The sequence below is a fragment of the Meriones unguiculatus genome, chromosome 20 (genome assembly GCF_030254825.1).
Source record: "Meriones unguiculatus strain TT.TT164.6M chromosome 20, Bangor_MerUng_6.1, whole genome shotgun sequence".
NCBI lineage: Eukaryota > Metazoa > Chordata > Mammalia > Rodentia > Muridae > Meriones > Meriones unguiculatus.
Genome location: NC_083367.1, coordinates 21690758 through 21718720, shown reverse-complemented (window position 1 = coordinate 21718720; position 27963 = coordinate 21690758). Strand labels below are relative to the sequence as shown.

The 27963-nt window shown below is 42.1% G+C and overlaps 1 protein-coding gene across 2 annotated transcripts in view; it reads left to right on the top strand.

Annotated features, from left to right (window-relative positions):
- Positions 1–27963, top strand: part of Pde7b (phosphodiesterase 7B) — a 304571-nt gene that overhangs the window by 156282 nt on the left and 120326 nt on the right. The window contains exon 1 of one of the 2 annotated variants that reach the window (XM_021647352.2): positions 8759–9710. The exons of the other annotated variant lie outside the window; for it this stretch is intronic. Coding sequence (XP_021503027.1) covers positions 9473–9710 — 238 coding nt within the window. The 5' untranslated portion in view covers positions 8759–9472. Of the gene's footprint in view, positions 1–8758; positions 9711–27963 lie in introns of those variants that run through there. 2 annotated transcript variants of the gene reach the window in all.

Here is a 27963-nt window from a genome sequence, read left to right as displayed (position 1 = left end):
TCAAAGTACACAGTTTAGTTTTGCTTAATTAATTGCCTCCTCAGAGTTTGAAGGGAGGTAAGATGAGGCAGATAAGAGCACTGCAAAGGCATTGATTGAAAGTCTAGGCTTACCATTGTAGCCCATACCTGTAATCCCTGCTATCTGACAGGCTGAGGCACAAGGACAGAGGCTAGTCAGGACAACATAGCAACAGCCTGTCTTAAAAGAAATAAAAAGCAAATGATGTTCTAATTGAGACATGAAAGAGCAATGGGCCTATGAACATATGCACACCAAAGGCCATGTTAATGTCAAGCTCAAAGATCAGAAAACTAGTAATATGAAGCTTTAGAGGCCAGAGAAAGGATGAAGGATGGGGAACACAGAGGACAAAGAGCACTTAGCTCTAGAAACCTAAATAATAAAATAAGCCAGGACCAGGTAGCCCCGTGTACTAGACACCAAAAGATCCCAAACATCTTATATCCAGGCGTAAAATATCACTCAAGTTGAAAGGTAAGATGCCATAAGGAGACAACAGAGGCAACAAACCTGGGCCCAGGGGGTCCTTCAGAGACTGATGCACCAACCAAGGACCATGCATGGAGAGGACCTAGATCCCCTGCTCAGATATAGCCAATAGACAACTCAGTCTCTATGTGAGTTCCCTAGTAAGGGGAGCAGGAGCTGTCTCTGACATGAACTGGGTTGCCTGCTCTTTGATAACTTCCCCCAGTGATGCAGCCTTGCCAGGCCACAGAGGAAGAGGACCCATGCAGTCCTGATAAGACTTGATAGGCTAGGGGCAGATGGCAGGGGAGGAGGACCCCCCCCTTTCAGTGGACTAGGAGAAGAGGATAAGGTGAAGGAGGGAATGAGGGTGGGACCAGGAGGAGATGAGGGAGGGAGCTACAATCAGGATATAAAATGAATAAATTATAAAACAATAAAATTAAAATTAAAAAAGAGAATGCAGTGAGCAGATAAAATAATATTAAACCTTATGGTTAATTAGAAAAGAAAAGAAAGGGAAGATAGGATGAGGCATTAGCAAGAATGACTTAAACAATATTTTGCCATAGAGTGCAAGGCTTTCTCTTTTAAGTATGGTGCTGTTATTTTTATAGCAATGCTACATACTAGACAAACAAGAGATTTGGCAAGAATCCCCTTTTATTTATCATGCATACTGGTCTGTTTTGAGCTATCTGTTAAGTCCATTTATTTCCACCTTCAATTTTTAACTGGCGAGGTCCTCCAGAATCATCTAAAAATAACAAGCATGATGTGCATTTGCTGTGAATATAATATCTCTCAGCTTTCTCTTTGTTTGTAGACACTATCCTTGGGTGACAGGAAATATAGGTGTTCTTTACCAGAGCAAAGCACTCAGGCTTAGGAAAAGAATAACAAGAAAGACAATGGAAAATAATACAGCAAGCTGTGTTTGCAGTTTCTGACAGATGCTTTCATTTATTCTAAGCGTTCTTGTTTAGTTAACTATACAAATTTTTAATCATATAAATGTGGTGGTGCTCTAGCCTCCTGCTCTTGATTATGCTTGTCTTCCAGCTGATTTCACGTGCCTCTGGCTTCCGGCACTGCATTCTCATCAGTACTGCATCTGGGGCTGCAGGAGTTCCAGCCCATACCTGTTAAAAAGTGCAGCCTGTAGTCGAGTTTATTTTACTTATCTTTTGTGCTTTGTGTTGTGTTTTCCCAAGGCAAAATGAGAAACAGCAGCGTGGGATGTTTCTCTGAGTCAGCAGCACCATTGACCGCTGGCTCTAACGCCCTGAATGCCTGTTTTCTTTCTCTATTTCTTTTTCCATCTTTATTTCTTCGTGAAATCATATGTTCATCATTCATTCATGCTTGGGATATTACAGAGGGGGAAATTACAAGGCTTTATCCAAAGACCACCTTGTGAAAGTCTTTAATAAATCAAATGAAAGAGCCAGCCTAGGTGAGAGTACCCCCAATGATGGATCTCAAATGCTCAGAGCCTTGCCTGTACATACACCAACCATTCCAAAAGCAAGATGGGGTCTGTAAGCGTTTCTAAACCAGTCTCTAACCACCTCAGAAATGGTAAAAAGGTACAAGAAAATGCTTAAACAAAAGAGGAATTGGAAAACTGGCCTAAGTTTTATTGCACATTTGAGGAGAGCAGACTTAAAAAAAGAAAAAGAAAAAAAAAAAAACAGCATTGGGTTATAAAGTTGAAGACTCTCATGGATGTTCATTGCAGTGGTTTATACTTAATAGCCAACCTTTTTTTTTTTTTTAAATTTATTCCATAACGACAACAACAACAAAAAAGTGAAACAAAACTGAAAAACCAAGTTGTGGTTTGATGCTGTGAAAGTCTCTGGATACAGCCCTGCTTCTTGTGTATGTAGTTTTTAGTTGCCTGTTTCCCTCAAGAGTCAAGCCAGCATGATTTGAGAAGCCCTAATAAGACAGACATAAAATGCTGTCATGTGGTAGTCCCCTAGACTTTTACTCAGAATGGAGTAACACACCAATGCCCTTGTCATAGCTAAGAAAAGTTGGGGAGATGCAGAGTTTCACATCCTCGTGTGGACCTTCCAAATGAGAGTCTGCAAGTTAGGACTGGAGAGACCTGTCTGGTAAGAGCATACGACCTGAACTTTGTCTCCATCACCCATATAGAAAGCCCTGTGAGGCCATGTCCAGTCATGTAATCTCAGCACTATGGTAGGTAGAAATAGGATGCCCAGGGCTTGCTAGCCAGCTGGCTTTGCTGTAGATTCAGTGAGAACCATGTCTCAAAGGAGTAAAGCAGAGAGTGATGAAGCAAGACACTGGAAGTCCTTGTCTGGCCTCCACACATGACCATGCACACACATACACACACACACACACACACACACACACAGCCCTACACATAGACTCCACACATACATGCTTGAATGCACACAGGAGTGTACACTCACAAACATACTCATACACAAAGAACCTGCATGTTGAAGGACTCACACATATTAACAATTGAATAGCATTGTACCAGAATACCACCCAGAGACCCCTTTGGGCATAGAAATCATGTGTAAATCATAACTAAGAGATAATAGACAAAACTGAGAAGAGCAAAGCAAAGACTCCTGGGAAGCAGCAGGGGTCCAGCCCACAAACATGAACTGGTTGAAAATTTGCTTTGTCTGAGCTGACTTTGAATTCTACACACATGAATGAAATGCAAGGGCAGAAATGGGTCCTGTTAGAAGTCTTCGTTCCTTATCTTTTCTTTTTCATTCGTTGTGCTGTTTGTGCCACAAATTTGTCCATATCTTATTAGCAGCCTTGCTTGTTTTCATCATTTTAAAAGGAAAACCCTTTCCCTTGCCATTTTCCAGAAGCTCTCTGAGGGTAATATTCCTCTCCGCTCTCCTTGGGATCCCCGAAGGCAAAACTAATTCTTCCATGTGTTTGGGAATCATGCATCTTACTTATACAAAAACAAGAAGGTAGAAACATATTTCAAGTTTTTAAAACATTATATTTGGCTCTGTGCACTATACTTCCATTAAAAACACACATTAAATGTAAAGCCATTAAGAGTAATTCAGATGCTAAAAATATTTGAGGAATAAAGATCCCAGACCAATGTAACCTGAGGTTCTCATAAGTTTGTCTGGGGAAATGGGCCAGTGGGCAGCTTGGAGGTACTGGTCAGCACGCACGTATGATCCAAAGCTGCATGGTTCATGAACACCAAACACACCTATTAGTCAGTGTAGAAGAAATGCAGTTCCCCACGGAGAGGCCCCACAGAGTAGACAGAGCCCTAAATGTCATCCAGTGATCACCCAGGCTGAAAGTCTAGGCCTGGTTTATGGGAGTGACACCGCCAAAATGCACGTGCAAAGAAGATTTCTCATGTTGAGCCACTCCTGTCAACACGCGTTGTCGTTGTCTGTCTAAGCTGATGAGGACGTCAATCTTTTTCATGATTTTTGCAGGCCTCCACCACTTCAGCCCTTACTGTTTTCCTGTGGGTCACCCCACAGCAGCAGCTGTCTAATCCTCTGATTTTGGTTTGTTGTTGTTGTTGTTGTTGTTGTTTGGACTTGTGTGCTATCATGAGAAGGATAAGCTTCCCAAGGGACCAGCTTTAAGGAAAAATGGATTGGGCTTTTAGCTTTCTAATAGATCACTTTAAAAATACAGTCAAAGTTGGAGCTTAAGTAAATTGTCGCCATGAGCTCTTTGTTGTTATTTTGTTGCTGTCTTGACACAGGGTCTTGCTGACCTCAAATGTGTGATCCTCCTGTCTCAGCATCCCAAATGATAAGATTACAGATGTAAACCACAACACCCAGCCAAGTATATCGTCTTCAACTTTTAAAGTAATAATATTAAATGTATAGCACATTTCAGTTTTCAAATCACTCATTTTCTAAACTGTTTAAATTCTCAAAAGTTTGCTGTATAATTGGCTAAGGTGTTTACTGCTCTCACACCCACTTACAGATAAGACATTAAATCCGAGGTCAGACTCACTTAATGGTAAGTATAATCTGAAACCCAGTGCTTGTAATCCTTAGATAACTGGTCCCGGAGGCATTTACAGCATTCATTGTTGTAGGTCTTTCATTTAGTTTAGTATTTTTTTTCCAGTAGAGACTCAAATATAAAATTATGACAAGCATCTCCTCCCACCATTTATGGTTTTTCAGAATCAAAAGTCCTGAAAAGGCTACAGTCATAGGAGGCCTGGGTCTCAGGGCTGAGAACTGGTCCCAGGAGGAACACAGGGCCACTGCCACAGCAGCAGGAAAGAAAAGAGTAGGAAAAGCAAGTCTTACTGCCACTTTGGCCTCAGCCCTTGCTGTAGTGTAGGCTCATTTGCTATTGAAAAAGTGTCAGAGACAGTCAACTTTGCATTACCTAAGATACCTAAAAGCCAAGAAAGGGGACTGTCACCTGCTAGAACCCTGGTCTCCCCTTCTACTGGCAGAGCCCACCAGCCTCCAGTCGCTGAGTCAGGACTCATGGCCTGCATAGCTGCTTCGTTTTTGCTGCATGATTGCAGAGTGAATAAATGATAGGGTAGAATTTAGATACCTGTTACGAAATCAAACTCTAAATCTGTCAGCCGAACCCCTTCTATTTCCTCTCTCTCTCATCTTTCCTCATCTTGCCCCCCCCCCCGCTCTCCTCCCTGTCCATGCGACAATGGAAATATGTGCAGCCTTGTATGGTCGGTCTGTAGCCCAGCTCCTCTCCTTACTTACTGGCATTGTTCCCTGAGATTAGCTAAGGCCAAAGTTATTACATTTCTATTTCTCTTGAAGGACACTGTAAATTGTTTGAGCTTCTTCTACTTGGGCTGTATTAAACAAAGCTAAAAGACCTGTGGTTCCTTCCTTGCTCATTCTGTATTTTATCTGAATTACAATTGTGAAACCAGAGTGGCCAAAAGATGGGGGTCAGAGGAAGTTTACACATTCATATTTGAGCTGAACTGACGAAGAAAAACGTGTGGAATAAAACAAACCCTCAAACACAGAAGAATAATGAGTGATGGAGACCAATAAGGGCATAAATTAGTTTCAAAATCATCTCAGTGAGGTTATCACTAAACGAGGGATCTGCTAATTGACTCCATAGAAAAGAAAGTAGCAACAAATATGTTTCTAAATTTGAATAGTGAAATAATATTCTCTAGATTATAAGAAGTTTAAATGGTTGACTTCCATTTTTAAAATTATATGTAATAAATATAAATGTACTATAATAATATATAACAGAACACCCGAAGTCTTCACAGTACTCTCAAAACCCTTGAAATGGAAACAGTTCTTCAATTTAGTTCAGGGATTAAACCAAGTACGTACATGTACAGCAAAGTTTTTAAAAACCAAATTCAATTCCCTTTGGGGAAGCTCTTTGTTTCTTCCGCCTTTTGCTTTTCTTAGCCTGTGTGTGGATGTGCGTGGAGGCGCTGTGGAGGTGAGCAAGTGTCTGTGCACAGGCAGCTCAGAAGTCCATATCAGCTGTCTTCTTCTGTCTCTTTTCCCCCTCGTGTTTTTTGAGACCGGCTTTCTCAGGGAAGCTGGAGCTCACCCTACTGGCTAGACTGATTGTCCAGCAGCCTCGAGGTCAGCCTACCTCTGCTCCAGCACTGGGGTTACGGATGCATGCTTCCACAGCCAGTGGAGATCCAGGCATCCTTGTGGTTACCCGGCAACACTGCACCCTCTGAGCCAGTCTCCCCAGTCCTGGAACAAGCTGGAATTTGGGGGATTTGGGGAAGTTGCATCACCCTGCATCCACACAAAAAGAGAATCCTGTTTTCCAATGGTAGACCACCTCACAAGTCTACGCCAGAACTTCCTTTCTGTAGCACATTAATTCCCGATAGCAACATTTGTGAGAATTCTCTAGTAGATGAGGCTTTGCACCCCATCTGTTTTCCCAAGCCTGTTGACCCAGACTTCTGGCTTCCATCATATCTCAGGATGAACAATGTTCACTGAGTGAAGGAAATCACAGCTTCATAAGCAAGCTCTTCTAGGGTAACTATTTGAAAGACCAGAGACGTCTCAGACTGAGATTAGTCATGGAATGTGACAAAGCCACATTTCAGAGAAACACTGTGCTGCTGGCTTTTAGTCTGTAAAGTGCAAGCACCTCATCAGCTCCTCCTGGTCTCCTGGGCTGCTGTTGAGCCAAGAGTCTCCTGAGCCAAGCTTTCTCGCAAGATTTCCTGTACTTCCTGTCTCTGTGTGAGCCATAAATACCCGAGGACGACCTTTCTTGTGGTATTCTTGCACTTCTGCTCTGGGATGAAGATAATCCCATATTGGGGGGAAATTTTTAAAATTGTGAAAATGTTTTTGACATACAGACCTTCAAATGAAGTGGGCTCCCCGATAGAGACAAAAGTTGGAAATGATGGCTGTTTTGGCCCTAGCTCATCTCCTAGAGGAAACATTCCTAACCAGTGCTCCAACATTTTGTAACCTCTCTGGGATATTTTTACGAGGAAATGTGTGGAATAGTATAAGAGATGCGGTAGAAATGTGTATTCTTGGCTTTTAAGAAAAAAGCCATCTTGAGGAAACTTATAAGAAGAGCTGTGTTCTTAACGCATCTGTGATATATCATATCGTATATTTGTTCTCTTTGTTCTTCACCCCTTTGTTTCAAGGGTCAGGATATCCTGATGCTAAGCACTCTTGCAAAATAACCGAACAAAAATAAAAATAGTCAAACACTTAGGAAACCCTTCAGTTGCTAAGTCCGGGATGTTTGTGACCGAGGAGTGAGTTTAAGACATTATTCAGGAAATATGGTGTGCTACAACTGCCCAGATGTGCTTGTTAAGTAGAAGCCTCTGATGCCACCGATCCTTCATGCTTGAGTCTATTGAAAGAGTTGTCACCCTGCAGACACAACCGATTGCTATATGAACTCCTTTATCTCAACAGGGGGACTTAAAGAAAGACATCTTTCAGATAAAGTAAATCACTGATTTTTGCCCATTGGATTGTAATAAATATGTAGTTATAGAAAAGCTGCAATATTTCACTAATGAAATTCTTAAAAAAAAAACACTGTCTCAATTATATATATATGGTTTGGGGCTTTTTTTCATCTACTGGGAAAGAAAACAGGTTTGCAGTATACTTTTTCATCCATAAAAAAAGACAGGAAGAAAAAAAACCACTTAATTCATTATGGAAAGCCAGAGTTATTAACCATAGTTTCAGAAGAATACTGACAACAAAATTACAGTGAGCTCTACCGCTTTCAACTTCAAACACAGAAAGAAGTGAGAGCAGGATGATGAAAATAAAACAGTCTGCAATGGTCTTTCTCCTCTCCCCAAAATCTCCTCCCTTGCTCCCCTAAAGAAACATCAAATGATTGTGTGATCAACCAGCCGTAGGAATGTAGAGCGGGAGCAACAGCTTGTACATCAGCAAAAATAAAAGTGCCAAGCAAAACAAAGGCCTTTGCAGTGCGGAGACACTGAGCTCCAAGGAACACGGGATTGTTACAATGTCTTTCAAGAAAATAGGGGTTTTCTATGTGCAAGTGCAAGTTCAAATTGCTCCTACAAACCCAATTTGCTGGCAAAAACGCCAAACATAATACCACCCCACCTTCGTTTCGGTCCAGGGCCTTTCACATAAGCGACAGGGGGCATCTCTCTCTCTGGGTTGGCTCTGACTTCCAGGGTCAGCTCCTTCATCTCCGAGCCTCGGGGAAACAAGAGGCCTGGCCCACAGTTGTCCTCAATTCACCACTCTGGGGTGGGGACACAGTAGTCAGTGGCCCAGATATTAAGCCCACAGTGTGGTCGCTCTGAAAAGAATCATCCACGCTTTCTTTTCCAGGCCATTTATGACCCCCTACCAGCACCCTTTAAAATGATGACTACCCTTTGAAAATGGGTTTTTAACCACCCTGCGCCACGTGTCCAGACTAAACAGAAGCCCTGTGCATATGCATAAGGACTTTGACGCTTCCCTAATCCACTTCTTTCCAGTTAGCTTTGGAATGTGATTCAATGTTATTTCCTTCCAGCTTGAAGGGCAGCTGAGGTTACAAACGGATTTGACTAATAGACCAAAAACCCGGTTAGTTTGCAGAGAACTTTGACAGCAAAGGGGGTGGGCCGTGGAAGAAGGAAGGAGAGTGTTTGAACTGTGGTCCTTAGGATCAAGCCCTCCCCTCCATCCTGTGTGGGCACAGTGAGTGGACAAGGCAGGCTCCCCCCCCCCCCCCGGCTTGGCCCTCCGGAGAGAAGCAGCTGCAGATGAGTTCTGGCAGCGCCCAGCTTCCCATTGGGATCCACAGGACCGGAGTCTGGGAAGCTTCTAGGCTCCCTGTGCCGCAGGCTGACCCCTCACCTGACACTTCCAGAAAACTAGGCTGTGAGGGGGGCCCCCTCAGAGAGCCACGCAAAGCGGAGCCCCGAGTCTTTGCTTGAAGTCTTTCATGGCTAAGCCACTTGACAAACTTGACCAGCAGCAAAAGAGCTCATAGAAAACAAACAAAACGGGAGGAAGAAGAGGGAAGGCGAAGGCTGCAGCCTCGATGGCTTTTCTCTTTCCCTCCCCGCTGTCGTTCCAGCTGTAGCCTGGGATTAATTAAGTGCTGTGAATTCGGTGCCTGAGAGAGAAGGGGGAAAATGCATTGTATCTCTAAGGAAGGAAGGAGTCCAGAGACGGTTTCTCAGCAGTGAGGGACCCTAGGCGCTGGCTGCATCGGGTCTCCTCGCCAGTGTTTTTGTGCAGAGGCTGGGAAAGCCAGCTGTGCCAGGCTGGAGGAGGCTCGTCTTTCCAAGGCTGGAGAGGATTTCACGCGGGTTTGCCTGCAGCTGCCCGAGAAGAAATTCCCCTCTGGTGGCGGCGACGGCAGCAGCGGCAGCGGCAGCAGCAGCAGTAACAGCAGCAGCAGCAGCAGCAGCAGCGGCGGCAGCCCTACCTCCTCTTCTGGGGACCAGGGCAGAATGCCTGTGCTAGAGCGGTACTTCCACTCTGCAGAACTAGGCAGGAGGTGGCCGGCCACGGAAGGTGTGCTGCCCTCCTCCCTCGGCAGCAGGCCGGGGTGCCAGCAGGGGCCGCTACCCTGGGACTTGCCAGAGATGATGAGGATGGTAAAGCTCGTTTGGAAGTCGAAAAGTGAGCTACAGGCAACCAAACCGAGAGGCATTCTGGAAAATGAAGATGCTTTCCACAGCTTCCCAGGTAAACTGACTGTGGGGTGCAGAAGGGAACCTGGCCAGGTCCCCTTACTCGGGATACCGTTCTTGAGTCAAAGGATGAAGGCAAGCCGTGCAGACAGGGTTCAAGGGCTGCCTGTGGATGCAGGAGGACTATTGCACGGAAATCAACAAGCCTAGCGTAGGGGTCAGCATGGTGCAGGCTTGTCCTGAAGACTCCACAGGGTCAAGCCTTCTGAGTTTTAGACCCCAAGAGGAGAGTGTGAAACTGCATTCCCTTTAATCTCCACCCTACCCCTAACATTTCTTGTCAATAGTTAGAAATGTCTCCAACAGACTATGTTCTTTGAGTTGCTTTTTGAGCTTCTTGCTGTAAAGTACAAACGTACCCTCCAATTTCTAACTATGCAACTTAGGTAGTGCGTGCATCATGCCTTCAGTACTGAGGGTGCTCTGCCTGCTTTTTCAGTCCTTGTAAGTTAATAAACTACCCTGCCTCAGTTTCCTCTTTGGCAAGTGGTGAACAATACTCCTACAGAGATGAAGAAAGCTCAGGACACGCACAAGTATGGAGATGAGGCAGGAGGGCCTTTTTTTTTCTTTTTTTTTTTTTTTTTCATGTCATAAGAATGTGCCCTTTGGGATGGGACAGTCAGCTGGCTCTTGCCTGAGTGTCTAACGGGGTGGGGGTGGGAGTGGAGCAAAGATGCTTTGGGACCCTGTGAACTACAAATGCCACAACTGACGGCTGGGGGCTCCCTTCCTGTGCTGAGTCTGTTGGTGAAAGTTTGGAAAGCAGTGAACTCATTTGAGAAGAAAGCATCTGAGTGTGTTTATGCCTTTTAAGTCCTGGCCATTCCCATGCAGTGGAATCCTGATGTGCCATCAGCAATGAGATGGGGCAGATGGAAAAGATAGACCAAAAATTGCCTCTCTTTCTCATGGAAATGGGCTGAGAATTAAAAAAAAAAAAAAAAAAAAAGCCCTGGTTTGGTTTTAAACAATTCATGGCAGAAAGGTTTGTTGTTTGTTTTACATTAAGTTGCCTAGTAATTTATAAAGAATATTATTAAAAAGTAATGTTCTGGGGGTGTTGGGAAGGAGAAGAAAAAACCAATGTTGTTCTTTAGTAAACAATGACTATTTGAGCACTTAGAAAAGAGAAGCAAAGCAATCAGCCTGAGGTTTATGTGGCATCTGCAAGATGGAAGCCAGTGGAAATGGGTCTTGGTCAGAAGAAATGAGGTAATGGGAAAATCATTCATATTTCATGTGTTCAGGGCAAGGAAAACAGAAAAAGCCACCTAGGCAGAAAACACAAGTCCAGCACTACAACTGCCCTTTCCCTTGGTTTGTGTCACTAACTGAGATGATTAAAATTCATACTTCCTTCCATAAAACTTTCTCCCCCATCCCTTGCCACCGGTGTCTGTAGGGAAAGGTGCACATTAGTCTTTCCATGTCACATGCGTGATGCCTGACCCCGGGAGCACCACCACCCTGAGCCAGCAGATCTGGGTAACTCTCAACCCTTCCCATTGGTTCCTTCCTTGCCCCTGGCCATGGGAAGTCCAGACACCTGAAAAGAAAGCAGCACCCATCCATATCCTTGTCGTCTTGCCTGCAATGAGGCAGGCTCTGTTTGAAGGCCTCCTCCTGGGATGTCCATCTGTCTGTTTCATCTTTCTCAGGGAAAGAAAAAGTCCCATGGTTTCTGATGTGAGCACAGAACGTGCTCGCCCATTAACACGGGACCAAGATGATGAAACTGGAGATGAGTAGCTTTGCCTTCTAAGCTGTCTCCTGCCTCATTCTGGCCCTTAGCTTGTCTCTGGCCACCCCCTGTGTTTGCTCTGCAAGCCACAGGTGATCTTCAAAGACATCCTTTCCACCATTAGACCACAGCAGCAATAGCTTGGGTTGTTTTCAGTTATATGTGGGATAGGGTTAGGGGAGTTATGGTAGGGAGCACCAAAGCAAAGACTACAGGACTCTCTCTCTCTCCCCCTGCCCTACTCTTACCTCACAATCCTAAGTCAATTTAAACTTGGCAATATTAAGCAGCTCTCTGTGCATCAAGTGGTGCCTGCCTCCAATCCTTGCCCTGTGCTTAGAATGTCTGTCTTTGGCTCAGCCAACTGAGAATGATCTATTCAAACTGCAAAATCTAGTTCAAGTCACCCTGCCCCATCCCATCTTCCCAGAGAGCAACTTTCCTGAGATGCATGGCTGTTGGGAAGTCTCAAACTAGGCATATTACCCAAGATATTGCTCGCTCTAGAAACGCATTTCCAAAGTAATAGCAATAATAGAATAACTGGAATCAGAATGCCTCTGTAATTTGTTGAGTTTTATCTATCATTTAATCCCAGTAACACTCGTATCTTTTTGTTTCCTTTGTTAAAGCAAAAGATCATCTAATTAGCTAGTCCCTGTGTTTAGAAATGAGTTGACTAGTTCAGAAAAAGCAACATTTGTTCCCCCAGAGCAGAATCTCAACAGTCTAACTGAGTCACAAAACTTCTACATGATCAGAATACATGGTAGGTGTTTAGATTCACACTTAAGGTAGGATGTGGTTTCTGGAGTTACCTGTTGGTGTGGCAAACATGAGAACTCATGATTCAAATAAACTTCAGTCAAAAAAAAAAAAAGAATAGCTTTTGTATTTAATTTAGGTTAAAGGTTATTTACTGGTACGTGTTGTTTCTGTGTCAATGCATGTGTTTACAAAAAATATTTGCCTGTAAAGACAATCCCACAGAATATTACAGGCATGCCAATTAACATAGGTAGTTATGGGACTGTTGACTCCTGACTTTATTAAGAATCCTCTGCATTTTAAACAGTACAAGCACGTCAGTTTCCAAATGTTTAAATACATTTAAAATTCAAAACCAACCAAAACAAAAACCTCCGTCAAACCAAAAAATAATAGTATCATTTAAAATGTCGGGATTGTGTCTTCTATACATTTTTCTGCTTGTTGGGGGAGGGGAGGCTTTAGCTTTGGGTAGAAGCTCAAGCACTGGGAAGGTGAGGGAAGGTCCTCCCTGGTCCTCCTAGCTTGCTGCAGCGCCTGGAGAGCGGGCACCAAAGACGGGACTGGGGCTAGAGGGTGGGTGACAAATGGCTGGTTTTCCAAACACTAGAAGTACAAATATTGCTGCAGTCTTGAGTCTAGTAATCGGCCAATATAAGTTCAGATAGGACCTGTTCTTACCGGAATAAATAATTTGCCTTTGAGCTCCCACCGAAAGAACTGCAAACTCTGTGTCTACCTATCTTTCCTTTCGGTGTCTCCAATGTAAATTTTTTATTAAATTTTAGTTATTTATTAAGTCTGTTCTCATTTTAATAGCCTCTAGCTGCAGAAAATATATGAAAGCACAGAACTCATTTGAAAGAGAAAGCACACAACCCATTTCCCTTCAGCTCTTACTGGTCATGTACTTCAAGGAGAATACAAATATCAGAAATGTGCTTCATACTCAGCTCTGAATATCAAATGTCAGATGAGAAAATCTCCAAAAAGATTACAATTCCATAAGTCTACAATTAAATTGACACCTAAAGTAGCATTTAAAAATGTCTTAAGTAGCAGACATGACATAAATTTATGCTTAAAGAGTGAGCACTCCCATCTTTAGAATTCAAGAAGTAGTTATTGGATGCTTAGTGTGGACTATGCTAGACAACAGTGGGTGAGTGATGAAGCAAAGGTTTAAGGAGAGAGGAAGGGTAACACATTCATGAATCTGAGCTCTGTCTGCAGCTTCAGCAGGCAAACAAGCACTTGCTAGTTTAAACGTCTCTGTCCACTCAAAATATTGACTGGAAAGCTGTGGAGACAAAACACACTTGTGAAAATTCATGCGCACTTCCAAACACTCACTGGGGCTTAATGATTTCATTCAAAACAGAACAAACCGCTTTGAGAAAAGAATCAATTAGCCTCCACGCTGATATTAATTCATAATATTTTCCTGAGGCTACTGTCTGTGGAAGTTAGCCTATTAGCCTACATTCACTCCATACCTTTAGAGAATGACATGATTGGTGATGTCATCCCTCCTTTCGGTGGGCCTTAAAAGCAAATCAAAACCAAAAGACAAGCCAGGTATTCTGGATCATGCCATAACTCCAGCATCTGAAGGCTGAGACAGGAGAATTGCTGAGAGTTTAAGGCCATCCTGGGCCACATGATAAAACTCAGGCCAACCTGAGTTATAGAATGAGATCCTTCCTCACAATAAATAAATAAATACATAAATAAATAAACAAACAAACAAAAGAGGAAGAGGAGAAAACAAGCAAACAAAAACTCACTTTGAACTGAACGTGTGCTTCCCATAAATTCGTCTTTTCTGAAGGACAGATATCCAAATGGAAGACAGTTTCCCCAGCTCCCTAATTCCAGTTGGCTCCAAGTCCTTGAGGGAGGCTTAAGAAACAACTGTAAGTACAGAGCTGAGATTGAAGCCTGTTTAAACCCTGCATGCACACCGATGGGCACGTTGACCCCATGTTGCCTCAGTTTCTCTTCTAGAAAAGGGAATAGTAATAGTAGAGCCTTCATATTAGGCTATGGAGCAGATTAAAAAAGCTGATACTCCTAACTCAGTCTAGAAAGCCCCTAAACACTACTCCATTCTTGGGAACTCATGACTCTCACATAGTCACACTCACGCTCTGGCCCTGACACCGCCTCACACACTCTCTTTCCTCCACTCGGTCACACAGCCTTAGTCTGGCCTCATGTTGCTCTATCTGGAATCTTGCTGTCACCTCCAACAGCAATACATTCCCCACATCTCTTCTCTCTGCTCTGTGATTTAGATCACCAGTGATAAAATCATCATTTCCTCACCCTCCTTCAAAATCCTTCAGTGATGTGTCTGTTGTCTGCAAAGAAAATTCTAGAACCTTTCACCCTGCAGAGAGCTCTCCCTTCTCTGGAACAACCTCACTATCCCTGACAGCTTCTGAGCTCTCCTCCTAGTCAAGGCAAGCCTTTCATACCTCCTCTCTGCTCTCCACTCATTGTTGCCAAGCCTTAACATGACTTCCTTCTCAGTCCCCAGTTCCCCCCCATTCTCTAAGATAACATCCACATTCTGGGCCCTTCACAAAGCCTTCCTAAGATTACTGAACTAAAATATGGTTGGCCACGAGGGTTTTGCTCATGGGGATTCAATCGATTGTGGATTGAAAATAAAAATAACAAAAAAAACACATCTGTACAGAACATATGCAGGCTTTCTCGTCATTCCTTAAAGGGCTATGTGATAGCTATCTGCACTTTGTCACTGTACCGAGATTATGGATGAGCTGGGAGTGGTCCGAGGAATGCAGGAGGGTGTGCCTAAGCCGTGTGCTAACACTTAGCCATTTTACCTACATGGGTTTCATTACCCACATGACGTCCTAGAGCCAGAATGAATAACCAGCGATGGCTATGTGCCTTCCTCTCCCTGATGCTCACAGAGCTTTGCTCAGATTTGTCTCACAGGCAAAGCACTTTTGTTATAGCTGTTGTACATCTGCTTCCTCCCCTCCATGACTCCCTGTTCTTTGAAAGTCTAGAGAACATCCTATTTTCTTTGTGTTCTCCCTAACATGTTTTTCTTGTCAGCCACTCAATACATTTTGATATGTGAAAAATATTATCAGAAAGAATAAAATCATTTACAAGCTGTTATTAAGTACATGAATGAATAACTCCTCCCCAGAACAGATAATTCAGGAAACATGAATTCAAGTTCTTCCTTTTAGTGGAATCATTTTTAACCTTCTATTCTTGCAAAGGATCAGGATTAGTCATTATAGCTTTTTAAATGAATGAATATACAAGAGCAAATTTCCAAATTGAAAACTAATGTACGATAGTACTTTGTTCTCCAAGAGGTGATAATTACAAACTTTAAGTATAGATGCATATCAGTTCTGGACACATTTTTGTACTTCTCAAGTAATTGCTATGTTTTAACATCTTGTGATGATGTACCTAAAGTTTCCAAAGCTGCTTTGGTTTTGGATTTTTTTCCTTGTTTTTTTTTTTTTTTCTCTGTTCTGCTTTTTTTAAAACAAAACAAAACAAAACAAAAATAAGTAATACTCAACATGTTCCCCAGCATGGTTTCAAAGACAGAATGAGTAGTCTCTGTTTACCTGGCCCTACCAATGATCTTTCCTGCTGCTGGAGAATGTTCTTCCCATATCCTCTGCTCTTTGCCTGGAAGCAGTCTTGTTCCCTTTCCTTTCTTTCTTCTTGCTTTAAATAAGCTTCAGGTAATTGCATGGGAGAACTGACTTTCACACCAAACTTACATCTAAAAGGAAGATGGATACAGAAACAGCGAAAGCCCCTCGATGTTTTTAACTCACAGAAAGCGTGTGCTTTGCTCTAGTGCATTACATTCCCTGGCTTTGGTTATCAGTCACTTCATAGTAAGCAGATTCCATCTCACCCTATCAAAAACAGCAGAGCTCACAACATAATACCTGTGGCTCTACACACCACAGTCTACAGACACACACAGCACTCTCCCTTTTTTCTTCATTCTCTCTTGACCTCTTCATGCATTTCTCTCCAGAACTGACATCAGTCACAAAGATGTTAGGAAACTATTCCAAGAGATGGGTTTTCCTATCTTTATACTTGCCCTAAATTTCCTCAAATTATAGATTTCCACACCCTCCCATCAAAGTACGTCTCAACAAAAGCTGGTCCTGAATGTCTTGACTGCTTTGCTGCTTTATCAGGGACACCCAAGTGCTAAGGGAGCTTTGGAGCCTGCAGATCCCATCTTACTACTAGAGGCAAGATAAAACTTAAAACCAACCCATGTACAATTAGAAAAATAGTTGACAAAGCTGAAGCAGGACCTAGTTGAGGATGGCCCCGAGTTGAAGGGCCACAGCTTAATGCAGGATAAAAAAGAAAAAGAAAGAAAGAAAGAAAGAAAGAAAGAAAGAAAGAAAGAAAGAAAGAAAGAAAGAAAGAAAGAAAGAAAGAAAGAAAGGAAGGAAGAAAGGAAGGAAGGAAGGAAGAAATTGCTAGAAAGGGGAAAAATAGAGTTCAAGAGTTCAAGAGAATGGTAACTGCTTAAACTTGATAATATAAAACAGAGATACACGAGCTGGAATGAAACAAAATAAAGATGAGATTGTCCCTGAGGAATAAGTATCGATGTTTGGTTAAGGTATTAACCAGAAAAAATAATTAGTTATGGGTAAGGTAACAGGGTAGCCTACTTCTCTTTTTCATCCAATCACACAGAGCAATAGTCAACTGAAGCACAAGCTCCTATTTCATCTTTCCCTTCCCTAAGTCTTCTGATATGGCCCCAGTACCTCACACAACCTTTATTCACCAGTAATAGGTGCTTCAGAACACCCGGAGACATCTAGAAGGTCTGTGAATAATTTGCTCAAAAAGTTTTTCACAGAACTTTCTGCAGAAGATAATTTTTTTTTTAAGAAAGATAAAGGGATAAGCAGAGATGCCAGCACAGGGCACCCCTAGAAAGGAAATGAGGTTGTAGTACTGAAGAGAACTGGATTCAAACACAAGAGATGCAGTCTGTGCTGCATTCAGAGACAAGGACGAGCCAGTCGCTGTCTCAGATGCTTAGCAGAGACCTCAGATCTCCATACTCAGTTGTATAATGAGATGTAGCCGTTTCTCCAGCCAGTCAAATCGGGGTTAGTTCATCAGCTCTCACACAATTCTGAGGCAGTTCATTAGCCTGCATGGGGAATAAGAAATGTTCAGCTTTCTAATTAGCCAACATGAGGTTCAGTCTATTCTGATCAAATTACGTATTTTGGATGAACGCTTTTCTACCACCTACGTCTGCATCTGAATGCTTCCAGCACACACGCATTCTGTTATTCTGAAGGCCAACCTTGAAGGCTGACCACCTCTTTCTTTTAGACTCACTGCAACATTCTCAGCCACCCGCACCAGAACTTTGGTTTGCAGCACAACATTCCCTAAGGAACACAAGATAAACAAAACTCATGACCGTCTTCGTAAGAGATTTCGTCTCTGCTCTGCACTGGTTGAGCTACTAAGGGTTGGGCCCTATACCTGAATGTTGCTTACTCAGTATTTTACTTAGATTCCTGTGCATAGGGGGAACTCAATCCTTCCCCCTGCCCCTCATACACATATACACGGCCGCACACACATTTTGGCAACCATCTCAAGATTTTGATATCAGAAAGTTCAGCTGAATAAGTATAATGCATGAAACATGATGTATTTAAATCATACCTTTCTTGTTTGTTTCCACATTAAAAGTTGTGGTTTTCTATCTGTTGCTCATTGGAATTGTGGTCATAATTATGCAGTGTCTTGTCCTCTGGGTCAGGTTTGTTACAATTTCACTGTTCAGATGGGTTTATTAGAAATGTCTGCGCCCTCCTTTCCATTGTCCCTGGGCTCTGGGCATAGGAAACATTGGGAGAAGCCACCAGTGCTGTAACATGGACCCTTATATTCTTCTGACTTTAGAAATAAGAATCATGGCTGCTTCTTCCAAGATGGCTGACATGAAGTGCCTGCCAACTCTTCCTCATATCTTACTGGCTGTTAGAACACTAATTTCCTTTGAACAGTGATTTACCCTTCATTTTTGGAATCTGTGCCTACTTCTCTGTAGAATAAAATATTCCTATAAGCCAAATTGATGCACAATCTGGAAATGGTGAGTTCTCCAGATATGTAAATTAGAAAGCAAATTATTTCTGCCCTCAGAATAGAAAGGCCTAATTGCTCGGTTTGGTGACATGGGCCTGGGAAAATGTGAATAAACATCATTGAATAAGAACGAAAAAAACAAAAATTTAAGTGTTTCAAAGCCTCCAAAAATATACAAATATCCTCCAAGGCCATAGAATGCAAAATAGTGTTTTAATATCATATGCACATATTTAGTTTCTTATACTACACAATGACCAAGGATAAAAGATATGTTTCCAACTTTGGAGAAATTGAGGTCTAAATTTACTGTTTAATTCCTCAAGACATTCAGAAAAGAGTCAAATTTCTCTTATAAAGCAATTTGATTGACTTAAACTGAATTGTGTTGAATCTTTTGTGTGCATAGCATGCTACTATAATACTGAGAACAAGAAGAAAAGGAGTTATGGCTTATTAGAATGTGTAGATACATAGGCAGCTTGTGAAATAAAAGTCAATGGGGTGTATTTTATAATATATAAAACAATAGTCTGTGGAAACATGATGAAGGATCAGTAGCATCTTTCAACTTTTAGTGGCTATCACATGCCAGAGACTTTTGCTGGTTTCTTAGGAAATTAAAACTCATGAAATAAGGACACTGAAGTAGATAAATAGACAGATGATAAATAGAAACAGAGAAAACAGATTAAATAGACAGATGTACTATATGATACACTAAAATTACAGAAGCAAAATCTGTTACAACTGTCAAAATACACGGAGTGATTGACCCTATCTGAACAATGGGCAATATGGATCAGAATGAAAGTAATCTTTTTAGGATGTTACCTAAGGTAGGTTAGATATCTGAAAATAAAGAAGAGATAGACGACCAATGGAGAGAAAAAAAAAAACAATAGGACTAAAAGCAAGGAATGCTGGAGAATGATGAATTACAGCATATAGATTCTATCAAGAACAAGATGCAGATGAGATTGGAAAAACAAGAAGTTGAGTTGTCAATAGCTTGACCTGCCTTTCGAAGGAGTATATCATGCAGACAATGGGAACATTCACTTAATGTAGTGGGATGTGCTAAGACAAATTCTCCTGTGAGCCACAAGAAATACTGACCAGATCATTTTACTGTGTGGTACACCCATCCTGAATGTCTGAATTCTTGATTCTTCCCCCTAGAGCTGCCAGCCCAGAATGCTCACTTCCTCCTCAAATTCAAGACACTGTTTGACTTTATTCCTCAAAATCTAAGCAAAGTCTTTTCCTCCTATCAACCTTGTCACATGTTTTCCTGTTTTGAGGTTGCCATTTAAAAACTTTTTTTTTTAGAACAAGGATAGGTGCTACAGACTGGACAACAAAGTGCATAGTGGGAATGGGTTTTCCATGGTTTATGACATAGAGAATTAGATAAAATGGCATACTTGTAAGCTCCTGTGTATGCTAGGGACTCCATGAAAACTAGGCACTGACTGGCTACCTTCCAGGGTCACCCAGGAAGGCTTTGTTTTATTCTTATTGTTATAGCTGCATCTTTAAGGTGGTTAAAAATACCTCCACAAAATGTTTGAAAGTTCTCTTTTAGGAAAGAATTAACACAAACAAAAGTTCAAGAAATTGTTGGGAATGCAGAATGATTAACTTGGTACAAGATTTGGAGTGAAGGGTGAAAGGAAACAAAGAGACAGACATTCAAAGGACCAGATGACATGCAGGCAAGAATTCTGAATTCTTGGAGAAATATTGAAAGTAGATACATGGAAAAGTATAGAGGTGTTTAAATTTTACAACGGGCATGGGCCTTTCGAAGCACCTGTGTAAGCTACTCCATTTTAAGAAATTGAAACTTTCTTAATGTGACCGCAGAGGTCACATAACATACTCAGGGCCCCAGAGCTGGCAATTCAATAACATGGGGTCTCAACAGCTAGCTGAGCTATTGACACAACCACACTGTCTATCATGGTCAAACCCCAAAAGCTTCCCCACTCCAAAGTGGCTGACATTCCCTCCAAGTGCAATCCGATCCATCCTTTTTGCCTTCAAGTACTTACCACCTCTGTGACTGTATTATGTCAGTGTGGGCTGTCCACCTCTATGTGAGCAGAGAGCATTACATGTTTACAGGTTGAGTATCACTAAGATGAAAAACAGAAATCAGCATGGCACTACAAGAGGAAATGTCTGCACACACAAAATATTATAAAACTGCATTCACTCTGTGTGTTTAAGGATAACACCGAACGCAAATCAATTTCATGTTTAGACTTAGGTCTCATCCCCAAAATGTATGGCAAATATTCAAAAAGCATGTTTTGTTTTGTTTGGTTTTGTTTTAATCTAAAATCTGGGACACTTCTAACCCTGAGCATTTCAGCTAAGGAATACGCTAGTTTTTCATTTAAAAGTGTACATGTACTTGTAAAAATGAAAGAGAGAGGAGGGAGGGAGGAAAGAAAGAAGAAAAAGGAAGGAAGGAAAGAAGGAAAGGAAGGAAGGAAGGAAGGAAGGAAGGAAGGAAGGAAGGAAGGAAGGAAGGAAGGAAGGAAGGCAGGCATTTTTCTTACTTTAAAAACTTAGATTAGTTGAGGATATAATTCAGTGGTAGAGTCCTTCCTTATCATGCCTGAGGCCCCAGGTTCAATCTCTAGTTCTGAAAAGAAAAAAAAAAAATCAAACCTAGATTATCAAATGTCTGGGCAGATCCCAATCTCTTTCTTTTTTAAATTTTTCTATCTAGACCGTCTGTTGTATACTAAGAGGGTGGCTATTCACTATAGCAAGACGCCAGAAGTGAAAGAACCATGGTTGTGAGGGTGAAGGAGTTGACATGTAAGGGGAAAAGACAAAAGCTGTTGTTTGGTTCCTTGGCCATCATAAATCATGGTCACTCTCCCATAATCGCGCCTCTTCTTCCCACATTATTACTTGGAAGTGGCGTTTCAGGAGGCTAGTCCAGACAGTTTGTGATGGCTGGAGAAGTGTGATTCCGGGGCTGAGGAAATGGCTCAGTCATTAAACTACTTCCCTTGCAATTGAGCAGATCTGAGCTATATCCTCAAAACCCAGACAGAAAAGCTAGGAGTCACGGAGCATGCTAGTAAGGCCAGCACTGCAGAGGTAAACACAAGTAGGTTGCTGGGGCCCATCGGCCAGCCAGATCAGCCCATTGGATGAGTTCATGAGAGACCCTGCCTCCAAATGTTAAAGAAGTGTGGTGCCTGAGGAATGGCACCCAAAGTTGTCCTCTGGCCTCTGCAAAGTGCAAACATACGCACGCTATGAAAAATGTGAGGCTATAGACTGTTTGCCCATAAACCACTGTGGGTTAGCATCTCTGTGTGTCCCGATCCCTGTGCAAACAGCACTTAGTGTGTTCCATGGCCTGTGGTCAGTACTTTAGCAAGGACCTAGTGAGATTTAGACAAGATTTTTTTAAACTGGAAAAGCCCATCCTTGACCATTTGTTTTTCTTTCTTGTTTTTCCAAGTTGCTTGTAGCCCCAAAGAAGAAAGTGTAGCCTTTGGTGGGGACACTTTTCTCCCTCTTTCTTCTGAATCCTTCACTTTGGGCAGAACTTTGCTTGGCTGTCTGCATTACAGCATGCATAGCCTGCCTGCCACCCAAATAAACTGATAGAAATACAATCAAAGTGGCTTCTGTGGCTTCTTGCACGATGGGCTTTGTTCCGTTGAAAATGAGATCGTACTTCGAGCCACCGTGAAACTGTTTTTTGATGTTTAAAATGAAATGTCACCGAGGGGGTGGAGCGGTCAGAGATCTCCACTGTTGTTCTTAATTATTTTCACTCGTGCTCCTTGTACCTTCAGCCCTAGCCAAAGCAGAAACAGTGAAATGCCATAAAACAACCCACTCTCGAAGTATATTTGGCCTGACAGGAAACAGGAAATACCAGAAAAGATCACAAGAAGAGCTGTAATCAGAAGATTCCTAGCCTAATTCTTTTGACGTCAGCAGTTTAGATAAGTCAGATAAGCACTCACAGGCATCGACGGCTCCAGAGCGCCAGCCCAAATACGCCAAGTGCATCTTCAACCCTTTTGAACTCTCGCATTGTTGTTTAGCCCTGGCTCTCCTCTTTCCCCAAGAAGCATATCCTGAAACTGTGAGTTATGGAGTTAGTGTCAACATTAAGGTATTCAAAGACATTACACAGAGCTTCTAAACTGGTCTCATAGCCAATTTGTCTTGCTTGGTGTATTATAACCCCTAGATAGAACTAACTGTTTACAAGACGTAAGAAAAGTCTGGTTCATCTCAAAAAGAGTTTGCTCCCTAAACGTTAGCTTTTCCAATCTTCGCAATGAATGTGTGCCTGTGTGACAGCCGGTGTTAAAAATGCTAGAAAGATATATTACCACACCCAAGGGACTTAGTAACATTCTTCTTTATTTTCACCTTTCTTTGGCTGCCTTCCACCTTAATTCTCTAGCACAACAAATTAGTGGGCTGATTAAATGTAAATTAGGGGGATACTTTCCCCTCTGGGTTTTCTTAACTGCAGAACCAGAACTGCAGAACTCAACCATTGTAAGCTGCAGAAGGGCAAAATCTCATGCATGGGCTGTTTAAGTAACAAGCTAAGAGCTTAAGTCAGGAGTTAATAAAAGGCTGGGAATGTTGCTCAATGGGAAAGCATTTTCCTACTTTATGTCACCCTCTGCATAAACTGAAAATAAAGGAGTTAAGGAAAACTGACAGCTGAAGCTCTCAGGGCACCCGAAAGACAGTCATGCTAACAACACCCATGATCCCCAGGAAGAGAAACATTTTCCTTGCTTTCGGTGTGGAGAAATTTTTGATGAGGGCTCCCTGTCTGGTAGTGGAAGACGCCCTTCTAAGGAATTTAAGCAGATATCCAGGTGTGCCACTTCCCGCCTAGGAAGAGTTTTACGGACCCTCTCAGTGGAAGATCATTCTAAGGAGACCACTCAGTGTTGACGCGGAGGGAATGGTGATCACACTTTGGGCTGGTGTGACACAGGGGATCAAGCCCATGCACATGATTTGGAAGAAAAACAAAATCATGTGGCTCCACTTGGGGCTCCACATCGTCTTCTTCTTTTCTTTAACTCTTATGAAAAGTTGGTGACCTCTTCCTTGCCTGGCCCCAGCTGTTGGCTGTCGCAGGGGGAGCCTTCTCTTTTGTTCATTATTATGATTAAGGATGGGTTCTGGAGTCCAACTGCCTCACATCTTTATGAAGCTTTTTAGACTTTGGTTTTTCTCTTCCATTAAAGATGCAGGAGATGGCTCAGTGAGTATAGAGCTTCCTGCATAAAGATGAAGACGAGTAGCCTTGTGGTAGCATGAGCCTGTGGGCCCAGTGCCATGAGAGGTGAAGACAGAAACTCACAGACCAACTACACTGGCCTATTCAACAGTGAGAAACAAAAACCAACACCAAAGGGGGTCCTCTGACTTCATATCCATACCACATCCATTGTCTCTCTCTCTCTTTCTCTCTCTCTCTCTCTCTCTCTCTCTCTCTCTCTCTCTCTCTCACACACACACACACATGCACATATGCATGCACACACAAACTTTTTTTTAAAAAATGGGCAAAGTGGTAGAGCCTTTGTCTAGTGTATATGAGATCCTAGGTTCAATCTCCAGTACTGCCAAAAGAAAAAAAAAAAAAGGTGAATAACAAACAGTGATGCTTATGGGGGTTGACAATCCACGTAAAGAATGGCACATGATGAGCACTCCAAGGGGCTAATGACCATTATCCTGCGCTATCTTTAATTCTCATAATTATCTGGAAGTATTAAATTGCTACGTTAGCATACTGTAAAAACAAACACTCAGTTTTCCTCTCCTTAGCCAGGCTTCATTATTGTGAATCGTAGAGGAAAGAAACGTCAAAGAATGAAGTTCTGACCTGATCATATTTGCAATTCCAGTGGTAAATACTGAAAGTGACTGTTTTTTTCTAACTTTCCTTTTACATTTTCACCTATTATAAATCAGTGTGTACAGGGTAAATTCTCATACCTACAATCACAACTGTCAAAGTGTACTGAAGGAATTAGAGTAGAGCAACAAAGCTGAACGTGTGTTGGGTCAAGTTACAAGGAAGAGTGTTCTTAAAAGCCAGGTGGAAGTGGCCCCTATTTTGTAGCCAACAAAATCCTTTGTTAAACTAAGTTAAATACGAGCTCCTTGGGTTTTTATTTTCGAGTAGTCAGTTATTCATGATAGTAATGGCCACTTCAAGCCAAAACCCTATTTAATAGTCACAAAGGAAATTTTTCCTTTAGTCTCCAGATTTCCATTTTATTAAGACAATAGCCACTTAAGACTTATTAATACAAAAACCCAGATCACAGCATGCTGCCATTAGAATTCTAGCCAGAGCTTTATAGGAATTAAGCTTGATCACTGTTGGCAAGCAGTTAAACTCTATGAAGCCCCACATAGGGAGAAATGTCTTAGAGGCCAGCAAGGCCAATGCTTTCTAGGCAATCTTAAGAAACACCATTGGATTTCCTCCGGAGATTGCAGAATTTGGATGATCTTAAATCGTGAACACTCTGAAAACCATAACATCTGCTTACCCAGAAATATAACTAAGCAAGTATGAAAATATTCAGGATGGCCAGCATAATTTCTAAACAAAGATCCCGCACCCCATCCTGCTTCCAGGGTCCATTTCCCAAGAAGACAGCAGAGCAGACACACTAGCAAAATATCTGGTTAATTGGATTTATGGAAATCAGACTAGATCAGTATCCAGACCAGTATGCTCTTATCACACCTTGCTGACCCAGGCTCTTGGATAACGCCTCACAGTCTTATGCAACGGTGGGTTCCGGGGTCTAGTGTCTCTCATTTCTTACAAGTGCTTAGGGTAGCTTATGCTGTAAAGCTTGTGGAATGGGGAAAGAGGGAAGAGAGGGGTGAAAAACAGGGAGATTTTAGCAGGTGGTACGTTACAGAATTCAGGAAAAAAAAACACTCTTCTCTGGCCATTTGTTTGGAATGACCACTAGACCAGAAGAATTCCACTAAAGATATTAACTAAGCTGAAAGGAAGAAAGGAAGAAAGAAAGAAAGAAAGAAAGAAAGAAAGAAAGAAAGAAAGAAAGAAAGAAAGAAAGAAAGAAAAACTTTGGTTTTTATAAGAAATGATTTAATCAAAAGGTGAGGTTTGTAGGTTTTACTATGGAAATATCTGAAGCAAGCCTGGCAAACTTGCCACTTAAACACACATGACTCATTTTTAGACGCATGAATTATGAATGAGCCACTCTGAGCAGACACTCAGCATGAGCAGAGTCGACATGTCATACTGACCTGCAGTTTGGACGAGCGTGGTCAATAGCAACTTTACAGGGTAGGAGTTCAAAGTGACTTGATTCTGGCAGGGAGAGAAGGCGGAAGGACGAAGGCGGCCTCCATGCCTGGCTCTAGTCACTCAGAGGTTCCTCCTTCATGCAATTAAACAGAATTAATCAAATCCCAGACACTGAAGCAAAAGGCACCACCCTACTTGCTATGCAGATGTAAACTTTCTGTCTCTCCTCATGAAAGTCCGCCAAATGGGGGGCTGTGGAGACCCGAGCCAAGGAACCCTGCCAAGGTGGCAGCTCAGAATGATGCTGGTGTAGGGCGGGGGCTTTGCCCCATTTGATCAGGAAAGGCCTAGGTTTTAGGTGTAAATTTCTAAATTTTAATTATGCAAACTCAGAACACAGGAGCTACTTGGATGCTAATGTAGCTGTCCTCACTTGATTATTCTCCCACCCCCCAGAACCATGCCAGCCAAATCCATTCCCAATTCTTCCTCACCTGATGGCCAGTTTACAGTGCCTTTTCTCCCCTAAAACTATGTGTTATTTATAAATCTGGATCATAATCGCAGAATTTCTGTCTCTGACGTTACGGGAAAAGAACAAATTCTTTGTGTTTCTGTTCAGTTAAATCACTTGTCTTCTTATGCTTTCTTCTCCAGTTGCCATGCAGGCTCTCTCCTTTGCTGCCTACTTCAACAAAATAACACAGTAAGGACGGGGCATATAGCTCAGTAGTCGCTGGCTTGCCCAGGCAGCATGCACGAGGCCCTGGGTTTTATCCCCAACGTCACACAAAAATACATTAAGTCTATATGCATAAATAAACAGGCAAGTTACTTTAGATATTGACTTTTCAGGAGAAGACGACAAACAAAAACAAAACGATTTCTTTAGCAAGCTTTAAATTCTGTCCATAAAGTACAAATCATGAGAAAATCTGAATTGTGGTAGCAGAAACAAGTTTACTGTAATAAATTCCATGAAATGGCTATCTAGAGTTACAGAAGTTTTAACATATACATTCCCTCCTTCAGTTGCCATAGGGACGTAATTTTTATCCTACCTCACAAATGGGAAACTGAGGCCTGGATTGTGTAAGTGACTTGTCCCTGATCACAATTCAGGTAAAATATTAAACAAGGTTTTATAAGATGCTTGCCAGACACCTTGCTAAGTACATCTCAGGTTTTATTACCACACGGCAAGGCGGGCGTTCTACCCGTTTTTATGGCCAGACTTCTCACATAGATGTAGCATTATACATTCCATTTACTTTTCTCAAGCCCTCCGAGTTGCTTGGGCTGCTCTTTCGGGGGAAGCCTTGGGAGGAGGATTGCCCTGCTAGGTTCTGGAACACTGTGCTGTACAGACTGGATGACATTTTGTTGGATGGTGCAAATGCTACAGAGTCGCCTGCCACCCTCTGCTTTGCTTTACTCTTAAGTAAACTAAGTTAGTATCTCTGGTCAGAAATAGAAGTGGCTTTTATTTCTGAATGAAGCGACCTTCGTTTCAATGGCATTGTTGGACAAGAGTTGTCTAATCGGACTATAAAATATTATTTGCAGGTATCTGTGTATCTACAGGTATGTGCTTGAATTCTTTTTATCATTTTGCTCATATCTTATATTTACTCATTTGACTAATTAAAATGTTCAAATGTTTAAATTAAAATAGTTAGCTGTCTAAATACATTATTTGAAAATTTGCTTGTTCGGTTGGTTTTACGGCTTGAGGCAGGGACTCAGGGAGCGAAGACTGGCTTCAAGGTCACCATACAGTGAAAGGTTCCCTTGAGCATCATTTAAAATTTTTGTTGATGAATTAAATGCTTCCTTTAAAATTAAGTCTATATTTGAATGCTCAAAAATGTTTAAAGGGAAATTTGTTGCTAATTGTTTAGAGTAGAGGCTAGAGCAGTAATCTGGGACCAGGGACTCTAGTTAGGTAATTAACTTGACTTTTAATGACTCATTTCACGTATCATAAGAAATGATAGATAATTTGCCAACCAAAAATAAGAGATGTAAAACTGACAGCTTTTTTTGTTTCACCTACTTGGTAACACACTGCACAGATCACAGCAGATGCATTCAAACTCAGCTACCTGTAGAGCAGAAATGTCAGGTGTGGAGTCAGTAAACAGTGCAATAGGGGAGCCAGTCCAGAGCAGGAGTAAGGTTGAGATGTGCCCAAACCCCAAAATCCCATCCTTGGGCAGGAGTAGGACAGTTCCTCCCTGCTCTGGG